Source organism: Tenebrio molitor, chromosome X, assembly GCF_963966145.1.
Source record: "Tenebrio molitor chromosome X, icTenMoli1.1, whole genome shotgun sequence".
Lineage (NCBI taxonomy): Eukaryota > Metazoa > Arthropoda > Insecta > Coleoptera > Tenebrionidae > Tenebrio > Tenebrio molitor.
The window spans coordinates 4,357,067-4,377,888 of NC_091055.1; the positions used below are offsets into that span (position 1 = coordinate 4,357,067).

At 34.7% G+C, this 20,822-nt stretch overlaps 1 protein-coding gene across 1 annotated transcript in view; it reads left to right on the forward strand.

Moving 5' to 3' along the window:
• Positions 1-575: 575 nt before the first annotated feature.
• Positions 576-20,822, forward strand: part of dpr4 (defective proboscis extension response 4) — a 141,523-nt gene continuing 121,276 nt past the window's right edge. Inside the window, exons 1-2 of the mRNA XM_069060445.1 lie at positions 576-846; positions 7,493-7,545. Coding sequence (XP_068916546.1) covers positions 7,497-7,545 — 49 coding nt within the window. The 5' untranslated portion in view covers positions 576-846; positions 7,493-7,496. The remainder of the gene's footprint in view (positions 847-7,492; positions 7,546-20,822) is intronic.

The following is a 20,822-nucleotide window of genomic DNA, read 5'->3' on the forward strand; positions in this document are numbered from 1 at the left end:
AAACTGTAAAATGCATAACAAACGACATAAAAATTTAATGAAACGTTCAATCCGTACAGCAATTTTATTGATCTACGTACAACAAAACCTTTGGCAATTTTTGGACGAAAAACGTTCGCTGATCGGTCGAGAAGCATTATTCGTCAAATCGGCGATAAATTTTGAACAGTCACCTTTCGAAAAATCGATCGTCGAGGAAACACATTCGACCTTAAGTTCCGAATTGGCGGTCGTGTATTATTTAGGCGGCATAATCGGTTCCGTATTGGCGGTAATTGATTTATGGCAGGTGTCGATGGAACGGCACTTGTAAAAATTTCAGTCGCGCACGATCGGTCGTGGAAAAAATTCGAGAATTAGGTCGACGTAAAATTAGCCAATTAGGTGGACACGAAGTTATCGAAATATCGAAAATGACAGTTAGCGTCAGTTAGTGTCATTTATGGTAAAACTGTGTCGGATTGCACACTGCAAATCCATACCAACTGTTTGTGTTAAGTTTTGAGAGTAAATCGTGAAAATTCGTAGATGCTCGCCAATAGCATCGCTTTGCCCGGAGTTTCCAAGTCAGTCTTTTAAAACCGGCGCTGATTACAAGACGCTCCGAACCAGCGTCGCTCCTGAAAACACGCCGACTCCTGCTGAAAACAGTTCAACTTTTCCTCCACTTTTTCCACCACGAACTCGACCAAAGTCTCTTTCCACCTCCGAAGCGCTCCGCTCGGAAATGTGCGGCTGAAGTTTAAATCATGTTTTTCCACTGTTATCGCAGTGTAAATAAATAGTGATCGTGTAGTTGTCGAGTCATGTCCTGCGACTATTAGCAAATGCGCCTCGAAAATTAAGGTGGGTTGCCTTGCAATTTTCCTCTTGTCAAATGTCGCGCCGATTTGTCTTCATTCGTCTTATTTTCGCAAAAACTTCCCTACGTTCCATTATTATAAATCGCCGCAACTTGCAAATTTAATATGTAGACCTCGAGCGTGTTGAATTTGTATGATATCAGAAAATGTGCATGAAACGTCCGTCCTAATGCAGTTGCTACTCAACTTTATAAATTATGCATGTTGAGCTATAGTCGAAAGACAGTTCAATTCCTAAAATTCTGACCCGGTCATTACATCGCTAAATAAATTACCACCGAAAATCAAGCAATAGAATCGTTCCGGCTCAAAGACGTAATATGATTAAAATAATTACTTTTGGAATTGAAAATAGCGGTTTGAATGACTTGACGAAATTCATTATGAATATTAGATTTGTGCCTTCTTGCACCAGAAATCATTTACTCATTAACTTGATTAATTTTATACAAAACCTCGACTTCTAACAAACCACACGTTGCCCTCTCCGCAAAAAATACCTCTGCACCTCCTTCCTTTTTTTCCTGCGCGTTTTCAATTACCGAATCTCATTAGCCCTCTGTTGATTCAAATAATTGAAGAACGAAGCGACCGTAAAATCAAACTTTTTATCAAATATTCCGTTGTAAAGAGTCTCGCTTGTTTCACACTGTTGTCGGCCACATACAAGACTAACAAAATGATTGATTCGGCCTCGCACAATGGATAAAACAATGCTTTTCATAACTGCTTTTATTCGGTTTCGGTTACCATTTTTTTTTTCAAAACTTACCTTGCCCCATTTGGCCTCCCCAATTTAAAGGGAACGTGTAAAATCTCAAATTCCTCACACAGAGAGGCCCTCATATACTATTTAATGGAGCTGGCATCTTGGGACGGGTTACAATCGCGACACATGCAGATTTGCATAGCACAGCAAAGCTTTCCTTTCACCCCTTTTATTTAAAAAAATCTCCACGCTAAAAATCGCAAACTCACAATGCCCCTCCAGACGTGAGGCATCGCAACTTTAACGAGCATAATTTACACATCAAAAGTAATCAACGCGAATGGAAACCCCGAATTTTTAAAAACATATTAATAAAATTCTACTATAAACAACAAAGCAAGGATTAAACGCGTTGTTACTTAAAATTTTACCTTTGCGTTCATTTTCAAAATTAAAAGCTTTCATTCAAACTCTACAAATAAAATAAAATCTAATTGTTTGTAGAACATCTAATTACCCTGTTATGATATACAAGATGACAACAGGACTGTTTGAGTTGGCAATACAATTAAGAACATTTTTTATTCGGCTATTTGCAACACTGTAATACGCTTTCTTGCTTTATTTGACAGATATCTGACGTAACATTAACACCGACAAAATACTTCGTTATGAGAGTAAAAATTAAGGGTAAAAAGAAATTACATTTGAAATACAGGACAATTATTTAAAAATTAACTAAAAGAAATGCTTGAAGTGTCGTCCATTTTGCTCTAAACAGAAATGAACTCTTCTCGAACAAATTCACCAGCATGTTTAATTTAATTTAAAATGTCAAAAATTACTTGTCAATGATTCAGCTGTCGTGTCAAGCCGTCAACAACCGGAAGTTACTCCAGTTGTACCATTTAAAAATAAAATTCAGTATTACCAACTCAGTTCTTGATCACTTGTATCGTGCGCTCAAATGAAAACCTGGACTGAGTAGGTGTTGACAAAAGTAAACCATCTGGAACAGTGTAAAGTTTGAATTTCCCGCCGTTTGACACGAATGGAATGACATTTGTTTAAGTCTACGGTTTAAGTTTAATCGGCACATGATTGAACATGTTTGTTTTCAGCAAAGAGTGCTCTTAAATATTTACTTCCAGAATAGGAATCGTTATTTATTCTATTTTTAAAACATTACATAGAAATTAAAAAACATGCTGTGATTACAACTGGTAATTTACACTTTAAAAAAGCAAAACAATTGATGGTTTCCAACGCAGAATTTCATTTGAACGCCCGATATTTGAACTAATGATTAACGTATCGTTTACGATTAGTTGAAAATTATTCGTGCGGTGATCCCGACTTTGTATATTATTTGTTTACAGTTTCGTTAATTAAAATGTCTATTTTAGAATGGTTTCAGCACAAACCAATTTTCTTGCAGGCACGTGAGAAAATTGTATTAATTTTTTTCGGTTCTTTGCGGTAAACAATTTTGCGAAACATTAGGAGACCCTGAAATCGAGTGGGTATAAGGTTGGTCTTTATTTTTGGATGTTCGAGCGAAACGAGTGTCGAGATAGTTTTGGCATATCCGGAAGCTATTAGGAATCAATTGGTGTAGGTATTAGCCGAGCTGCCTCGCCGTAAACCAATTTACTAATATAAATGTTGTTTCTTGGTGGTAAATTAACGGTAGGTGCGAAAAGGGATGGTTGTTTGCAGATCGTCCCTTAAATATGAAACGTAATAAGATGTTGTGAAAATCGTAAAAGGGTTGTGAGCGAATGTTAGATACACTCGATTAATTAGGGAGCCCTGTACAAATTAAATACGGCTACAATTCTGATAAAACGTGTAAGTAAGAAACCGAGATGGCAAAGAGTTTTCGTAGAGTCGATTTAATTACTAAAAGGGTTTCGTAGTTGGTGCCCTCAAATCGCAAAAACGACAAAAAATATTTTGCTAAGAGTCGACTAAAAAACGATTGAATTAATTCCTGGCTTCTTCGTACAACAGAAATGGTGGAATCCAGGGGAAGTTGCAACAAAAAACCGTCAAAATATATTTGTTCATCAATCGTTGTTGTCGAGGAGTGAAAGAATAATGGTTGCGGTCTATTTAATGAAACTGATCAATACGAAGTATTTACGAGGTAGTCGTAATTAGTCACCAATTATTCCGTGAAATTATTTAGGTACATGCGTTGTCGCCAATTAATAGTCTGCGAAATAATTTGGACGGAATTGTGTCGATTAAAGTGCAGATTTACATAAATCGATCTTGTACCTAACACCCACTTCTAAATTTGTTCTCTTCGCGTTAATTTTATAAAGATTTTGAGCATTATTACTTTCCTTTGATATCGCACTGTTCAATTGTTTAACTTTCTACACCGCTTCATTACTTTGCAAATTACCTTTTAATACCGAAATATATAAGGCGATTTATTTAAAATTTTCTAAGGGGCCGTTTAATGGCCACGATGTAATTAATTTAATACGCTTACAACGTTTCTGTTACACGTTTCAGGAAAATTCAGGTTTTGGGCCCTGAAATGTGTTTCAACGTGTTCGATAAGCCGAAATGTGATTAATTTACAAAGTGTTTCACGATATTACAAGGAAAATATCAGCGTAATCGTCGGCAACAATCAATGGCACAAGCATACAATCAAATAAAATTTCAGGTATGTCAGTTGCCCGGACGCATTATATTTATGTTTCTTCTTATCGCGACGTATCAAAAACGTTAACAAAACGAGAAACGCCGACAAATCGCTTCTCTGTCTTAGTGTGATTAGATGCAGATAAGGTTTTGTTTATCATTTAGTTTCACTATTCGAAGAGAATCAATTCGTATATAATTTTTTGCGAAAGATTCCGGATCAAATGCTATGGAATACGAAAGCAAAGAGGATTTCACTGAAATTGAAGTGGAATAAAACGACAAGGTGGCGGTTTTGTTGGTCTTACGGATTATATAAAAAAATCTAAAAAGTTCCCAAACAAATCGCAACAGTCGATTTTGCTGTACGTAGAACGATCATCCAAATTAAATGGCTCATTTTTTAAATCGCCCATCTTACTAGCCGCATTGAAATCCAATTTTAGTAATGACACAGCATTATCGATTCCACGGCTTAAAATACTTAGGTTACAAAAGCGTCGTAAATTAATTTTTTCACTATAATGTTCAAAACTTAATTTAACTTTCGTTGGCTGGCGCGTTATTAATAAACTGAGCCAAAATATTGTAGATTTGTTCGATTTTGCAACGGAATAGAATGAAACCACCTCGACGCGTCCTTATCGACAGGGATGAAAAACAAAAACGAAGATGACAGGAGAGATGCATCGAGATTCACACTGGAGGATAATTATTCTGACGTGTGCACCATTTAGTGTCATCGATAAAACGTGATATTGCAATGGTACAAACCGAGGAAACATTTGTTACTTATTATGACTCAAGGTTGTGCAATATTTACATTTTTTCATTTTCGCAAAACTCCCCTTCGTCGAAGTTTCAGACGGTCGAGTCAAGTTATTTAGATTTAATTAATTGAAAGAAAGTAAAACTTTCTGTTGCAACTTTTTATGTAAATATTTAATCATGAGTTCTCCACTCGACAACATTGACCTCAACTTGTCGATTTCGTTTACGATCAGTTTATGCAGTTGCAAGTTTTAATTACGAATATCTCAATTATCGTAAAAGTAAATTCGTTTCGTGTCACAACAAAGTGGTTAATACACTGGCCGAACTTTTACATTGTAACTACTATAAATTTATGTTTATAGGTTTAACTTGTCTCGATGATTGACCGACAGCAGAAAAACAAGTCGTTCGGTCCAGACGATTTGGATAACTTTATCTTTACTGCGAACAAATAAATATATCTTTTGTTCTACGTAGCCCGTCTAATTGTGTCACTCTTTTGTGTCATAATGCCCCAAACACAAACACTATTTATGTGTGTGGAGCTTGTAAAGAACTGTAAATTATCTAAAAATATTTGAGAAAGCAAGTTTCTTACATCTCAAAGTAATTACATATTTATCGTCTTCTGCACAAATCGATGTACATATAAGAAAATATTGAAGATGTGTTGGATTTTCTCATGGGCTATGAGTCATATCTGCGCAAACGACGAATATCGGTCTCAAGTAGGTGCTACAAACCGAACAGAAAACATCGCCATTCGTTACGTTAGTTTCGTCTCTCTCTCGTCTAATTGCATGTATGTATTTGAATTTGGAAGTAAGTAGTCGACGTTTTCAGTTTTCGTTTATTGATTTTTCACTAGTTTATCACTCCTCCGTCGCGCAGATATTTTCAAGGTCACAGTCCATGAGACAATCCAACATCTATAACGTCTTCTCATCGTGACAGATGATTTAAAGAAGCTTGACGGAAATAAAATTATTTAGCTTTATTTTCGACTAATAAATTAACACTACATTAATAATACAGCAAGTAACTGAAATTGCAACACACTCTAACCTGATCTGAACTCTTACTCATCGTCTTCTGTAAATTCTACTACGGGCTAAACGTGGCCCTCTTTTATCTCGATCCTGCCCTGTACCTAGAACATTCCAGAAAACACATTCTAGGTCCCTCGCGGCTCCCACTATGACACAGGTACGGCTTCGGAAAAATTCTACTTGAATTCAACTACCTACAAACTGGAACTAATCCATATACAGGGTGTTAGGTAAATGTCCTGCAAAACTTTAACCGCGAGCTACTGGCGTCATGTAGAACTCGGAAAAAATATTTAAAAAATTCTATGTCAAAAAATAAATTGACATTTAATTTTTGAGGTAAATTTGTTTTTAACTGCTTTTAGTCTTCTACGTTGTCCCACAACCTCGTACGTAAAATTTCGGCATATTTTTAAAATACACCCTGTATATCATATTTTATAAAACGTACGCCAATGCGAAGTAACCTTTAGGAAATATGCTTTAAAACAAGGAAACCGCATTGGTGTACGTTTTATAAAACATGATATACAAGGGTGTATTTTAAAAATGTACTGAAATTTTATCTACGAGGTTGTGGGACATCGTAGAAGACTAAAAGCAACTATAAAAAATTGTAGCTCAAAAATTAAATGTCAATTTATTTTTTGTCAGAATTTTTTAAATATTTTTTCCGAGTTCTACATGAAGCCAGTAGCTGGCGGTTAAAGTTTGGCAGGACATTTACCTAACACCCTGTACAGAATCTTAAAATATTTCTTTGATAATACATATTGTACAGGAAAACATTTGTAAAAAAACTCCTTCATTTTGATGTCTAGATAGTGTCAAGAGAAACTCTTAAATAATTAATTTGCAAAACACTTGGAAATCTACTTGATTCTGGTCGACATAAAATTCAACCTTTAGAAGACCTGAAAAACTGCGATGTTTAATGAAAATTTATTTTCGTTATTAATTTTAATTGATATGCAATATTTTGTAGCAAAAACCAGAAGTGCATAAAATATGGTGACATACACCTATGTGTGATGCAGACAGTGTCTATACGACGTACTTATATTTGTTATTTCATGTCATTATTGAAAGGTATGGCTTCTAAAACTTCTCCCCTAAATGGAGATTTAATAATTAAAACTTTTCTTTGAAACAAATGAGACGTTTTATTCTTTTATCTGTTATATTCAACTTTAAAACTTGATATAATTACCAAGTAACAGCAATCGATTTACTAATTAAATTTACTATTAACAAGCTTGAAAAGTTTTTAAGTTTAATTAAAATTTAAGAGTAAATAAAAGTTTCATGATCGATTATATTTAAAAAATCAGTAGTACTCGACAACAGAGACAGATAGCAGAATGAAACAAGTAAATAATTTGTAGGTAAAAGTAAAACGAGCGAACCAATTTTAATTTATAATAACTTGTTTTTAGGACAATGGATTGCAGAGTCTTGCTGTTGTGGCTATCTACAAACTGGATACACGGTAAGAGGTGTATGATTTAAAATTGATTAACCAAGTTATCGGTCAATTTGGCATTCGATTTATAAACATGAGGGAAACAAAACGAGCTCGCGTTCGATCATTTGCTACTTATATTTTAAAACCGAAATGGCGATATCCCGGTCTGCTAAACACAGCTCTCTAAACTAATCACTTGCAGGAAAGTTGCAAGCTGCAATACGGCACTCGATGCTGTTGAGAATTGTTGTTAGCATTGCACCGCTGCCAATGATGTACAAGAGACAATTTTCCGGTAAACTCGCATGATATGTGCTAGATTGGATTCGCGAATTTAGACCGAAAGACCGAATAAAAGTCAACTCGCGTGTAAAGTAAATATTACATGCGGTCGTTCTAAAATAGGTAACGATTATTATTTACATGGCGACAACCCAATCGAATCGTATTTTAATTGAGCCAAATAAGCACCGCATCCTGGTAAAATTCGAATCGAAATTCCGAAAACGTGCGACCAACTTCCTGCACCCAATTACTGCCTTCATTGAACAGTCTCTGTTTATTTTTTAAATTGATTTTTGCCGAATGCGATACCTTCCGAAAATTCCAAATCCAAATCGGATTAACCTGATCTATCGATAACTGTTGATTATATCGTCGCCAGGAACAAACAGCATTTTAAATGAGCTTTGTCTCTTTGAGAGATTTGCTGTAAAATGCACCCCGAGAGAAACGTAAACTTAGTTTGTTATAAATTCTCGTTCAGTTTACCTCGGAATATTATCGAACACCAGCAGATTTAATAACATTTAAAGTAAATATTAACCTGCGGGATAACTTTGGATCCAATTTACTCAATGCTCAGAGGCGTCCCTGACAAGATCCGTACGGAAAATTGTTGTATTTTTCTATACAATATAGAAAGCTTCTTACAGCTGGAGATAGCTTTTGATATCGAAAAACGGATTCATCACTCGATATGAATTCGGAGAGTTGCAGGAAACCTTTTCTATGAAAATAGGGATTTGGGAAGCGGTACCTTTTGGTACATCCTAAATATCGCTTTGATGTTGAACGCACAGATTATACATGTAAAATTAATTTATGTCAAAACACCAGATTCAATGTAGTAATGAATTCTAATCTGCATTAGTGATCGCCTAATGATAAGTGTAAATAATAAATAACATTATTACAAATTGCAACGGCAAAATTTAAATCCTTTGCCGTTGATCGTAACATCGTCGATACACATTTATCAAACACAAAAATTAACTTAGTCTTGTTGCAGTAACGACGATATTTATTTTTCAGTTACCATTTATTACCAATAAATTATTTATTAACGAAACAAGTAAAATTTTACGCACCACACTTACAACGGGATCATTACATGACGAACATAAAGTTAAACCCTAGTTTACGGGTGATTTAGAAAAGGCCGTTTAAATAACGGCGAAAAATACGCACGATTCTCCTAACTACTAAAATTCACACTTTAACATCCCTCCTGCTATTAATCGAATAATGGAGATAACGGAGTGCATAGACCATTAGTCGATAACAAATCCAATAATCGTTAATTAATCCACAAATCCATTTTGAAACTGTGACATTATAACTCTGTTGTAATCGATTAAATAATTTCCAGTCGTCACAATGATAATTGTCGACTATCAGGCATCAATTTTTAAAATGGAAGTCGAGATTGACAGAATTAATGTCATTATATTTTCAATATTATTATTATTATTATTTGCGTCAGAGTTTGGCCTTTGATTTCTTTGTTAAACATGAAAATTTGTTAGAGCAATTTACGTCGTACACGCTAATAAAAAGGATAAATGAGCGGGCAGTGGACGTTTTCCTCATTGATGCGTAAATTTTTAGTTCCGCACAAGTGTTTTATGTTCAGAATTTTGATAAGATCTAACACGAATCGTACAGAAACCGTTAAATGATTTGAAATCTGGCCAGAATTCAGTACATGTTGCATTACATAATTCGTTTAAAAATAAATTTATGAATAATTAAGTCACGTAGTTGGGTTTCGTTTTCTTTAATAAAGGGGATTTGCATGATGAAAGTGTAATATTTTCTAAAAATATAAAAAAGCCGTACCATAAGAGGCAATAAAAAATATTTACGTTCTCAAAAGGTTGAAGTAGGGAGTTCTCAGAAAAGGATTATTTTTTTATTAAGAATAACTTCTTTGCATAACGATATGTCTACTACGTTTTATACGTTAAGAGCAACAAGGAATCGGCTCCTTATTACCAACTTGCTTTGTAAAAGTTGCAGAAAATTTTTCTCCTCATTTATTTCCATTCCAGCATCGGAGCCTTAAGAGTAACTCAGATGTATTACTTCTCGACTTGCGGACACAATTTAGGAAGTTAGGGAGATCCTTAAATGGGAATCGATCTTTACGCGAGCTGATATAAAATCATTATGAATTTGTCCTTATGCTTAATAAAATTCATATTACTCTTCCTTTCTCCTATCCATACAATCTTGATTTAATCCACATTTAATTTCCTTCGCCAGAACAGGTGAGAATTAATGCAAACTAACTTCATGTTTGTACTGCTTGATGTCACGAACTGTATTCTCGCTACCTTAAATGTTGCAAAATAAATTACCGTCGAGGTGCAACCCGAATTTTCAAATAATAAATTAAATTAAACAATTTCCAAAGTTGGCTCTAATTTGATTTTGGAGAAAAGTCCTCGATTTATGAGCACTCAGGTGACTTTGCTCTTCACCGCAAACCTAAACGAATCACGAACTTTACACTAAATTTACAACAAAAATTTTATTAAGAGGCGGCTCAGACTGGTGTGTTTAGGAAACTTTTCTTTACTACTCCCTTACTACTCGCACATCCAACAATCTTCGTTGGCAAAACGCAAACAAAAAATCGCCAACTGTGTACATACATATTTACTTTGACAGGAAATGACTTCAACTTATGAACTGCATACTGTATGAGATATGAAGCTGTACGCCTGGATGGGGTATAAAGCTTCTCCATCCAGTGAGGATTCGTATGAGATTAGTATCTACAACACTACAACACTATTTACAACACGATTTAACTGGAACGTTGCTGCATACGAGAAAATAATGCTTTTAACAAAACTGTCGTCATCACCGATTATTGTCATGATTTAAATCCATTTGTAGCACAAATGTTTTAGGGTTTTCTACAACACCTACTAAAACATTGAAATAAGTTTATGTTCAAGCGGTTGAAAATCGCGTCTTTGTGTACCTATCTCTATAGAAACGGTTGAAGTGGCTTTTTTTAACCGGATTTGAAACATTTCCAATCCTAGGGGTTGAAATGTCCAAATGTAAGGTCATTTGAAGCATTTCTCATGATTTATTTATCAATAATTACACGAAATATTTAATAATTAAATTATCCCTATTAAAAAAAAGCCCCAAAAAGTGAAATAACGAAATTATTAGCCAATATTTAACCGGTGTCACTGTCAAAATTAAAAATACCAAGATGGTCGTTCAACGTTAAAAAGTAAACTTTAGACTTTAGTAGACTTTACTAATATTATTGAACCTTCAAGTACTAATATGTAATATTGCAACAAGAGAACTAAGAATGAGTGGTGCCTTAAAATTTTAAAATTGTAAGTTTGAAAATTGTTATTTTACTATAATTGCAACAAAAGAAAATAAATGAGTTCATGTCCGATTTTTTTTTGTGATCCGCTTGAAGATAAAATAGTAGTACTTTGTGATGCTTTATTTTGCCCTACGAGCTTTCAGACTCCTTATTAAAATAGTATATATCATTCAGAGCAGAATGTCTTTTTGGGTTTCGCCCAGTTGCCGACCTCGACTTCATCCCGGTCTTCAATCTCTGGTCTTAGCACAAAAAAACTCACTTCTACTCTTAATGATATTATTATTTTTCATTTGTCCATATTCCTGCACGTCCTAATTTAGGTCGATTTTTACACTACCACTTTTATTAAATCTTTATAGTTCATCACTTCTCATCACTTGCTAATAGGAGTCTTTTTATACATGTGGGATTTTTATTAAGACCACCATTTTTTAAAATTCTGTTTTCCGTTGTTTTTTAAGATTCTCTTAATAAATCAGCTGATGTGTTACACCGTTTAGTTAGAATAAAATAAACTTTTTAATGATGCCCAATTTGACCCATGTTGACATTTGACCACACCCAGGTGGCCGTGTATTTTGAAAATTAAAAAAAAAGTAGTTTTTACCCTCACATAGAATGCAACATTTCAGGATTCTACCTCAAACCGTTATAGTACAAAATAACGGGTTCCACACGTAATATAGCACCTGTATCTAGGTGTATACAGTGAGCGCCAAAAGTGTTGAATAATGAACATATTTTCTTTGCCATTGAGATTTTTGAAAATAACTCCGACAGATCACTTTTCTTTTTTTAAAAGGAACATTTTTCGATCATGTTCATTCTTCTGACCCTCTACTTTTCCAGGCAATGACGTCATCAGATATTTTTTTTTAACAGCAACCCCCAATTTTTAGTGCAGATTTTGTTAGACTATAGATCCTGATCTATGCCCATCTACGATGTATCACCTTTGAACTGATGATTTCAGCAAAATGTTTTTCAACAATTTAAGAAAAAAGAAAATACATATTTCCATTACTTCAAAACATTTGACCTGTGGTGCTCTCGAGTGATAATGAGCCCGGCGGAATTGAAAATGCAACCCACAATACACTTCCAAAGTTAACATGGTTATTTTAAATATCGTATTGTTATGAAATTATGAATCCATGATGGCTCTGCTTCCAATAATTTTATTTGTCATAACTGACATTTACGAAAAAGTTAAAATACGACGATTAAAATGTATTCCAACGATAAGAAAACAGACATGGACCTGATTTATGATGAATGTAATAAAAATGCTTCTGCCGTTGCGCGTTTATGCAGACAATGAACATTTTACCAAAAACTCTTCGTTTTTTCACAATTTCATTTAACCAAGCGAATGACGTTTACGTCAAAATTTCCGAAAGTTCACAGCTAACTATGTTTTATATTTTTTAAATCAATAAATAAATATCCACGGTAACTTTGCAAATGTATTGTGGGTTGCATTTTCAATTCGGTCGGGGTAAAATATACCCCGTATATGTACGGTCAGAATAAAATAATTTAGAGATAAAAATTGATGGATGAATTGTCGAGATGGTCGTTTCTCAAGTGTATCGGTGTAGGAGTATCGGGACATGCTTAAGCCTTGTAGTTGGACGCTTTCATGTGATTTGGACAATGGAACGTGAATTAGTGATTCGGATAGGAGTCGTGCCGAGATGATAAGAGTGATGGGGTTAGAGATATAATGTATGGCGGGATGGGTAAGGCGGATAAAAAGTGTATTGTTTGGAGTAAATTGGTGCATGTGCTGTGTAGATTGATGCGTTGTAATCTGGTGGTTTCATGTATGTGTTAGAACAGCCAATGTCGCTCTTTCATATTATCCTATATTGAATGTTCTTGCCCGTTGAGCTTAAAGTGGTTTTTGTTCGGAAACGTACTTCTGCTGATGGACTAATGGATGTAAATTCAAATTTTATGTCCACTCATGAATATTTCTATTGAATGCTACGGGTGGACGGTCCTCTTTTTACCACCACATCTCATTTGGCTGCCGAATGAATTATTTGACGATTCGCACGGGAGTCTCACGGAAGGTCGTAAAAGCTTAATCGTTGTATTTGAATTAATTGAATTTATTTATTGTGAAGGTGTTTATTCAAATTTTTCGGTATTCGGCTTTCAGTTTAGAAATGGAAAGAATTTCGGAGTGTCGATAAGAGGTTATGCAGGTAAGCATCATTCGTAGTGTTATGGCCGGTCTATGCTAAGCGTTCGAAGGCTTACCCGGAATCCCCATAACATTCTGAACGCGGGGTTATAAGCATCGCATCAGAAACCAACCCTAGAATAGTAAGCAGGACCTATGTATGCTAATTTACTTCGATTTTGAACTACCCCACTCAAGTTGCTACCTAAGTACTCCGTTTCATTTACATAAATTTGTAAACAAAACAACGTTTATTTGACTTTGATTGGCAAATTTAGCAGAATAAATAATAATCCTCATAAGCACGCGGCTTTTACAAAGCTTACTCGCTCAACTCCGTTTACAGGAAATTCGACACAAAACAACTTTTATAATTATTGACTCTCATAACTGTAGTGATTAATTCCTAAAAGGCTTACCTATGCGGCAAATTGAACACCCCCAACTTAATTACTTCCAAACTACATACTTTTAAATTCAATAAATCCGACTAGCTAACAAGCCGTTTTACGACTTGTCGATTCGATAAACGACGACGAAATTAACACTGAATTGACAGTTAATTGTCTCATCAGCGCTGTTTACGATACCACTTGCCAAATTTGTCACAATGTCAACAACAAAAACATAAAACGGTGAATGTGTCACAGTTGTTATTCATCTTTTCATCACGAAATAAACTGTTTGGCGGTTATGACCGAAATTTCTGGTCTATGTCAAGACTGTTGCTGCTGCACACCCAAAACATGACGCTAATTAACGGACACAAATCCAAACACCTCCCTCTGAAACGTGCCAGAGTTATGTTTCAAATTGTACCCCTCGAATTAAAAAATGTAATTAACGACGATCTCTCTCTGTATATCCGTCGAACGTTGTTCCTTCCACTTTCAGTTTGATCACCAGAGTGTGTGCACGATTCAGCTGTGACTGTGAATATCTTAATTTGTTTGATTAAATTTAAGAGTTTGTTTTTAAAATGCTCTCTGTCTGAAAATTTTATCGTATTCCACCCAATACTCAGCCGACCAAAATTTTTGCATTTATAAATATTCACGATTTACTTCGTTATCCTAATAACACGAAGCTTGCATCTTGTTTTCATTACATTTCTTACAAGACACTGTTTACCAAATTTATCACTCATCCGGTGACAGAAAGATAAGCTCTCCCGGCGCATCCGCCATTTTTCGCTAACCTGTTTTTAAACAATTTTTACTACAAACACGACCAAATACAAGAACCCACTTTCTTCACGACTTTAATGTTAACAACTGGTGCTGCCAGTACCAATTACGACCAATTCCCCAACTCAGCTTAGGTGGAAATGATCGTTAACTGTGTCAGAACTTAAAAGAATGCAGCACTGCTTTCCAGTAAAATTAAAAGTGTCAGTCATCTACGAGATTGGTAAAATTTGTATTCATGTATTCAACGACGAATGAATTATTGATTCCAAACACACGTGAAACGTTCATTTGCGGTCACCTCTGATTGGAGTTGAGATATTCGTACTTCGAAAGTTAGGATATCGGCTGATTACGCTTCATTAATGATCTTTGGGTTTGTGCGGCCAAAAACTGCCACAACTCCTTCGATTAATTCGTTTTCGATTGAACGTTAAGAACGCGTTTACAATATTATTTGTTGACAGTTCAACTTGCCGAAATATTTAGGAATAAACAAGCACCCGACATAAAAAAAAAACAGGAAATTACCTGAAGCAGCACCGCAAAGAATCGATACAGTACTCGATTCCGTTCTCAAATTGTGTTATCACAGTTTGATATTTTTTGTCTTAGATTTTTTTCTGTTGAACGTTTTGTTCGTAGAGATGTACCTATCCCAGTCTCGTGGATATTTTTGCAACGAACGTGCGGAACGGCACTGCAGAAAATTTTAATTTAAAATTAAGCAAATTATATAAGTTTGGTGAAGGTGCTGCTGAATTTATCACAAAATGATGATGTCACCCAACGTCGTCGTCGTGAAACAGGATCATCATTTAACCATTACAAGTTACTCGGAGAAATTTAGAGCGACGCTTTCGCTTCGTGCAAATTAAAAAATATATTAACTGTTGATGGAAAACATCTGAAAGAATTATAATTAAAAATTTTCAACACGTATGATGTTTGTGCTCGATTGACTTTTTATTGAATTGAATTTTTTGTGACAGTTTTGTAAACAAAAGGATCTTAATAAATGTTGGCCAACAAATATACTACCATTTAAAATGTTTCAACATTTCATCTGCTCGACATTAAAACTGTCAGCGTGTTGTCATGGAAGGCTTAAAAACTCATTATTAATTACTAAATTCCATTGTGAAAAGTTAAATAAATTTATTTTCGGACTGAAAGAGAACTACGAAAAAACGCTTATAAGTAGAAAAGTTTTCTAGCTTTATATTTACTTATAATTAATGAGCGTTTCATTGTTTTCTAGCTTCGTGAGCGAAATAAGCTTCTTTAAAAGTTGCCTGCCACAATATCGGTGTCCAAATCAAATTAATTTGAATCGTAAAAACTCGGAGAAGAACAGTTCTGGAATCGATATAAATAAATAATTGCGAATTTGACCTGTCAGAGGCAGATAAATTGACAAGAAGCGAAAGGTGTTAAATTAACCTCTAATTTTAATTAATCAAACTTGTAAAGATTAAAATTTGCGAACAAATTCATCAATTACATCTACGCTCATGCACAATAAATCTTAATGTAAAGTTTTTGTTCGAAATAAATTTGTTTGCTTCCGTGCGCTTTTATTAAAAATGATACTTCTGAATAATTATGTTTAAACTGACGCGTGAACTGAACATCTGTACCTTTATGGCCAGGTACAAAGCGAAAAATTAACTTTAATTAGCCTCTGCGATGTCAAATTAATTATCGTGTTTGATAAATGTCTCTCCAAATCTACAGAATTTGTTCTAACATTTGCACACAAAGTTTATATTTTACGTTGCCTCTATAAACTTCACTTATTTTACAATGTGTCCAATCTAATTAAGCACTAGCTCAACTAAGTTACCAACAACACGAGGCTATAAAACTTACGTAGACTTTGTAAAAAGCTCTTAACGAGCAAACATTTTAACTCATCCTTAATCTGATCGGATAGAGGATTCGCTGTCATTTGTTCCATTATTCCTTCAATTTTCCCATAATTTAACTTACTCACAGATTTATCCTCATTATCCAGGTGACAAAATTTCACGATTCGAAGAGATTAATTTTTCAAACTCACTAAAACGACCAAACGAGATAAATCTTAAGATGTGAATTTCTTTCGAAAACGATAAATTAACAAATCAAAAATTACTCCAACCAATCAAATTTTTGTTTGTATGATTCTCTCTTTTTGTGAAACGCAAGTGGAAGAAAATTTCGAGACAATTGTGCTGTAGCGTTGGCATGATTCGCAGAATCTTGTGTGTAAATTATGCTTTAAATTTACATCAGCTGTCTTGTGTGAAAAAATGGATAAAATCCTTGACAGTTCTCTGAAAATGAGTACTTTAAAAAACGTCGTAAAACTGCTTAAGTTTGGCTAAACGACGTTTTTAAATTGTCCTTAAACTGGATCTGCTTGTTGCACGGTTTCGTTTTGTTCTGGAGAAAATACTTAGTAAGTATATAACAATTTAGAGGTATTGTGACAGTTCGAAAAAATATTTCAAATTAAGGATTTCATTTCGTTACACAAATGTGTTCTTTTACCTCAGAAGGGAATCTTCGAAATCACAGCAATTTATCTGACAGAAAATGATCAGAGTAACAGGTGATGCTTTGGTAAAATCTTCGTTAAAAGCTGGTATTTCGTTCGCAGCTTAATATTAAGCGCTCCAAATTTAAAAATAGAATGCTTACGGCTTAGACACGCATAGTTTTGAGAGGAAAGTCTCCAGTTCCTGTTAGAAAAATTATGAAACATATTAAAAGGTTTTGGAGTTTTATTTTACGTGTCACGGAGTATTAAGCTTGAAGAAAAATATTGTAGAAGTGGGAGCTATAAGATGGTAACATATTTTAAGTAAATTATTCCTGGAAAATATATGCAAATAAAATTAATGTAAAGGGAGTATAAATTTCAGTTTAATGTAAAATGAATGTGTCCTGGAAACTCAATGGTGATAAATAATTTATGAAAAATATATCTCTTAAAGGGCTGCGATTTCCTCCTTTTAATAATTTATCACTGTGTAAACACGGTAAAAATTTTAAATGTCTGTCATAGGCAGCTACTTTGTTTTAAAAGTATTATAGAACCTTTTTAAATTTATTCAACTTTGAATAAGTTTGTCGCGTTATGTTCTTTTTTCTTGAAATATAGTATATGCTCACTTTATCGAACAAATATTTCAAAAACTTGAAAGCATGTTTTTGTTCAGCACAAAAATTTATTACTTACACAGGCTTTGGCTTTAATTTCAAAGCGAAAAATTATGGATAAAACATGAAAGAGACGTTGTGCCATATCCAATCTGAAACAGTTTTGTCTTAAGAAACTCTTTCAAAAACAAATATGTTTACGTTTGTTTCAAAGTTAATCGACTTTATTTATAGGTATAACAAATATTTACGAACCAAATCATCTTGTGTAGAACAAGATTTTTCAAGCGCCGTATAAATAATTCAAAATGACAGGAACATATATTCAAGTTAATCTAAGATCCATTTTCAAATGTCTTCTTACCACTGAAATATGGCGTTTAAGTAAAGCGACATTTAAATATAATATTTTATAAAGCCGTGCGAAAAATAGAAAAGGAAGACCGCTGATATATGTTGTGCGGAAGTGCTGGAAGTACACTTGGTAATCTCCAACTTTGCACTTTTATTATAACTAAAAATTCTTGCCGTTTCAGTACCATCGCGAATTCTGAACAGATGAAAATAAAAATTATTGTGGCAGAGTTCGACAAAAGCTTGATGTAAATGGAACGTACAAATTTAACAGTAACCACGCATCACATATATTGAAAAAGGTTTTTTTTAAATTAGCAACGTACAATGTTGTCCTGAAAAGCATAATGAAATTGTCAGCTGGTTGTTATATCGATATAAACGATGGTGACACCCGTTATGAAAATTAATTTCTAGCATTTAATAAATAATAGGGACGGTGGCGTGTGCAACCTTCAGTTACACCTAGTAGTGAAAAATTAACGTGTTCATTAATTTTAAATCAAGTGCTTTGGAGAAATTTATGATGTGAGTACCTGCGGCAAATACATTTTTAACTAAATTGTCTTTCTGCAAATGTACCCAAGTAACAAAATATCTATCGATTATGGGTATAATAAATGCATGGTTTCAATTCGTTCGGCTTCACCCTCATCGGCAATATAATGGTAAATGCTGGCGGTTACAAAAATAAAAATGGCCCGACGATAAGGTTAGGGCCTACTATTTAACAGTTTTAACTCTTGTGTGTGCCATAAAAATGTTATGGCAAACCATCTATCCTAGTTTTGTTATTCCCTCAAGTAGGCAAGAAATGGCGTCAGGGTTTACTTTCGATTGGAGGAGAGTCTCCCCGCTTGGACTTGATCCTTACGTTATTAATACAGCCGAAAACAATTGTTTTGTTTGCACTAATTACAATTGCTGTCGTGTTAATATTATTTAGGGGGCTCGCGAGGGTTTACACAATTTTGCGCGCAGGAAGTGCGACTTGAAAAGTTCTATTCAGCGAAGAAGTTCTTAAAGCAACATTTATTTCGGTATTGCAAAGTTTAATTCGACTGCGTTCCTGCGATGAACAATTGAACAATGATGAGACCTCATACAGATCCGGGATTTGAGAAGTAACGTTTTAATCACAGTGCGATTGACGGAATAGTCACCGGATGTGAAGACTGCTGCTATCCTGAATTTCGATAAGTTAGAAGCAGGATTCGTAATTACATAATCTGCCGGTAAATTGTCCAATTAATAATATTATTGGGACGTTATCAGATTCGTTCGAGTGGAAGCGATCGAATCAATTCCATTTAATCAAGAAACTGCAGACGCCGTTACTCACTCGTGTAAACAAATCAACGCGTGCCATTTCCCAAAATTGACTTTTACAAAACCATGAAATTTTTATGGGTTCGGTTAGTTGGTGTTACGCACCTCCATGCCACACCGCCGACGAAGTTTTAAACCTGCCACGACTGCCTTTATTGCGTTTATCATAAATCTAGCGCGATTAAAAAATTTCAAAGTGTTTGTCGGAACGATTTTTGTAAGTGCTGCTAAAAAGTGTTAGGCGCGATAACCTGGCTAGATGAGCGCACATCAAAGAAACACTCTAAAAACGGTTACGCTTCCGGATCAATAACTGGTTCACCTGGTTTTCGGCAATTTTTATTCTTTTTTTCTCTAGCTAGCATGGAGTAACTAATCATTACGAGTGCCCAACGGACTTCCTCCCGTATCTCCCAGCTGTATATCTTGCCTACCAAAACGTGACGCAGTTCTTCATAAAATTCGCAAACGCAATTTCTAACAGTGGAAATTATTATTATCGTCGGAAAACACGGTTGCGTCACAGTTACGTTAAACATTGTCGGAATTACATAAATTCGGAGTTGTCTGGAAACCGCCGCAAAAAATAAAATGGGAATTTTTATTTCTACAGCTACATGTTCGCAGACGAATGTCATATTAAGCGGACTCAGCAGGACAGCGATACATCGATTTTAATCACATATTGTTTCATTTTGTTACAAACCATTTCGTAAATGTTATGAAAGCTATCAAATTTCGATCAGAATAACAATGCAATCTCTGTAAATCCGGCCCCACACAAACAGATACCTCTTCAATAAACTTTCGTAAAACATTAAAAATATGTCGAGGTTCGATTTAAGTTTTAATGTAAAAATGTTTTACTCGCAGAGTGAATTTAAAAAATGATTTACTTTTAATGGCTGCGCCTTTCCTCGCAACATTTTTACATTTTTGTTCTTTTTTATAGAGTCGATTATAAAGCTTAAACAACGATTTCGAATCATTTCCAGTTAAGTTTCTTTCCTAAATTTAACCCCATTTTCTCCCCCGAACACATACTAAAACGTGATAAGACTGTCGCAGACAAATCAACCACCAAAACTTTCAACGCAGCGAGCTTTAGGCCACTCTTGCACTAAAATGGTAATAAAAAGAAAAAAATGAGAGCTCTTCCGAGGCTAGTACACGTATTGAAATTGAACATAACTTTTGGAAAATAAAGTTGTTAGTTGTTAGATTTTTGACTGCAAGTGTAGCTTGCTATAAGCGATTGTGATTTATGATTGGTCTGAAATTGCAGATTTGTCGCATGCGAAAGAAATTGGTCGATTTTGTGAAATTAATTTGTAATGGGCGTTCTAATGGATTGATATTGAAACGCAAATTTGAGAAAGGGTGTGTAGATGTAGGGTTGACCGGTGATTGTGATGGCAACATGGGAGACTGCATTTTAGCGGCG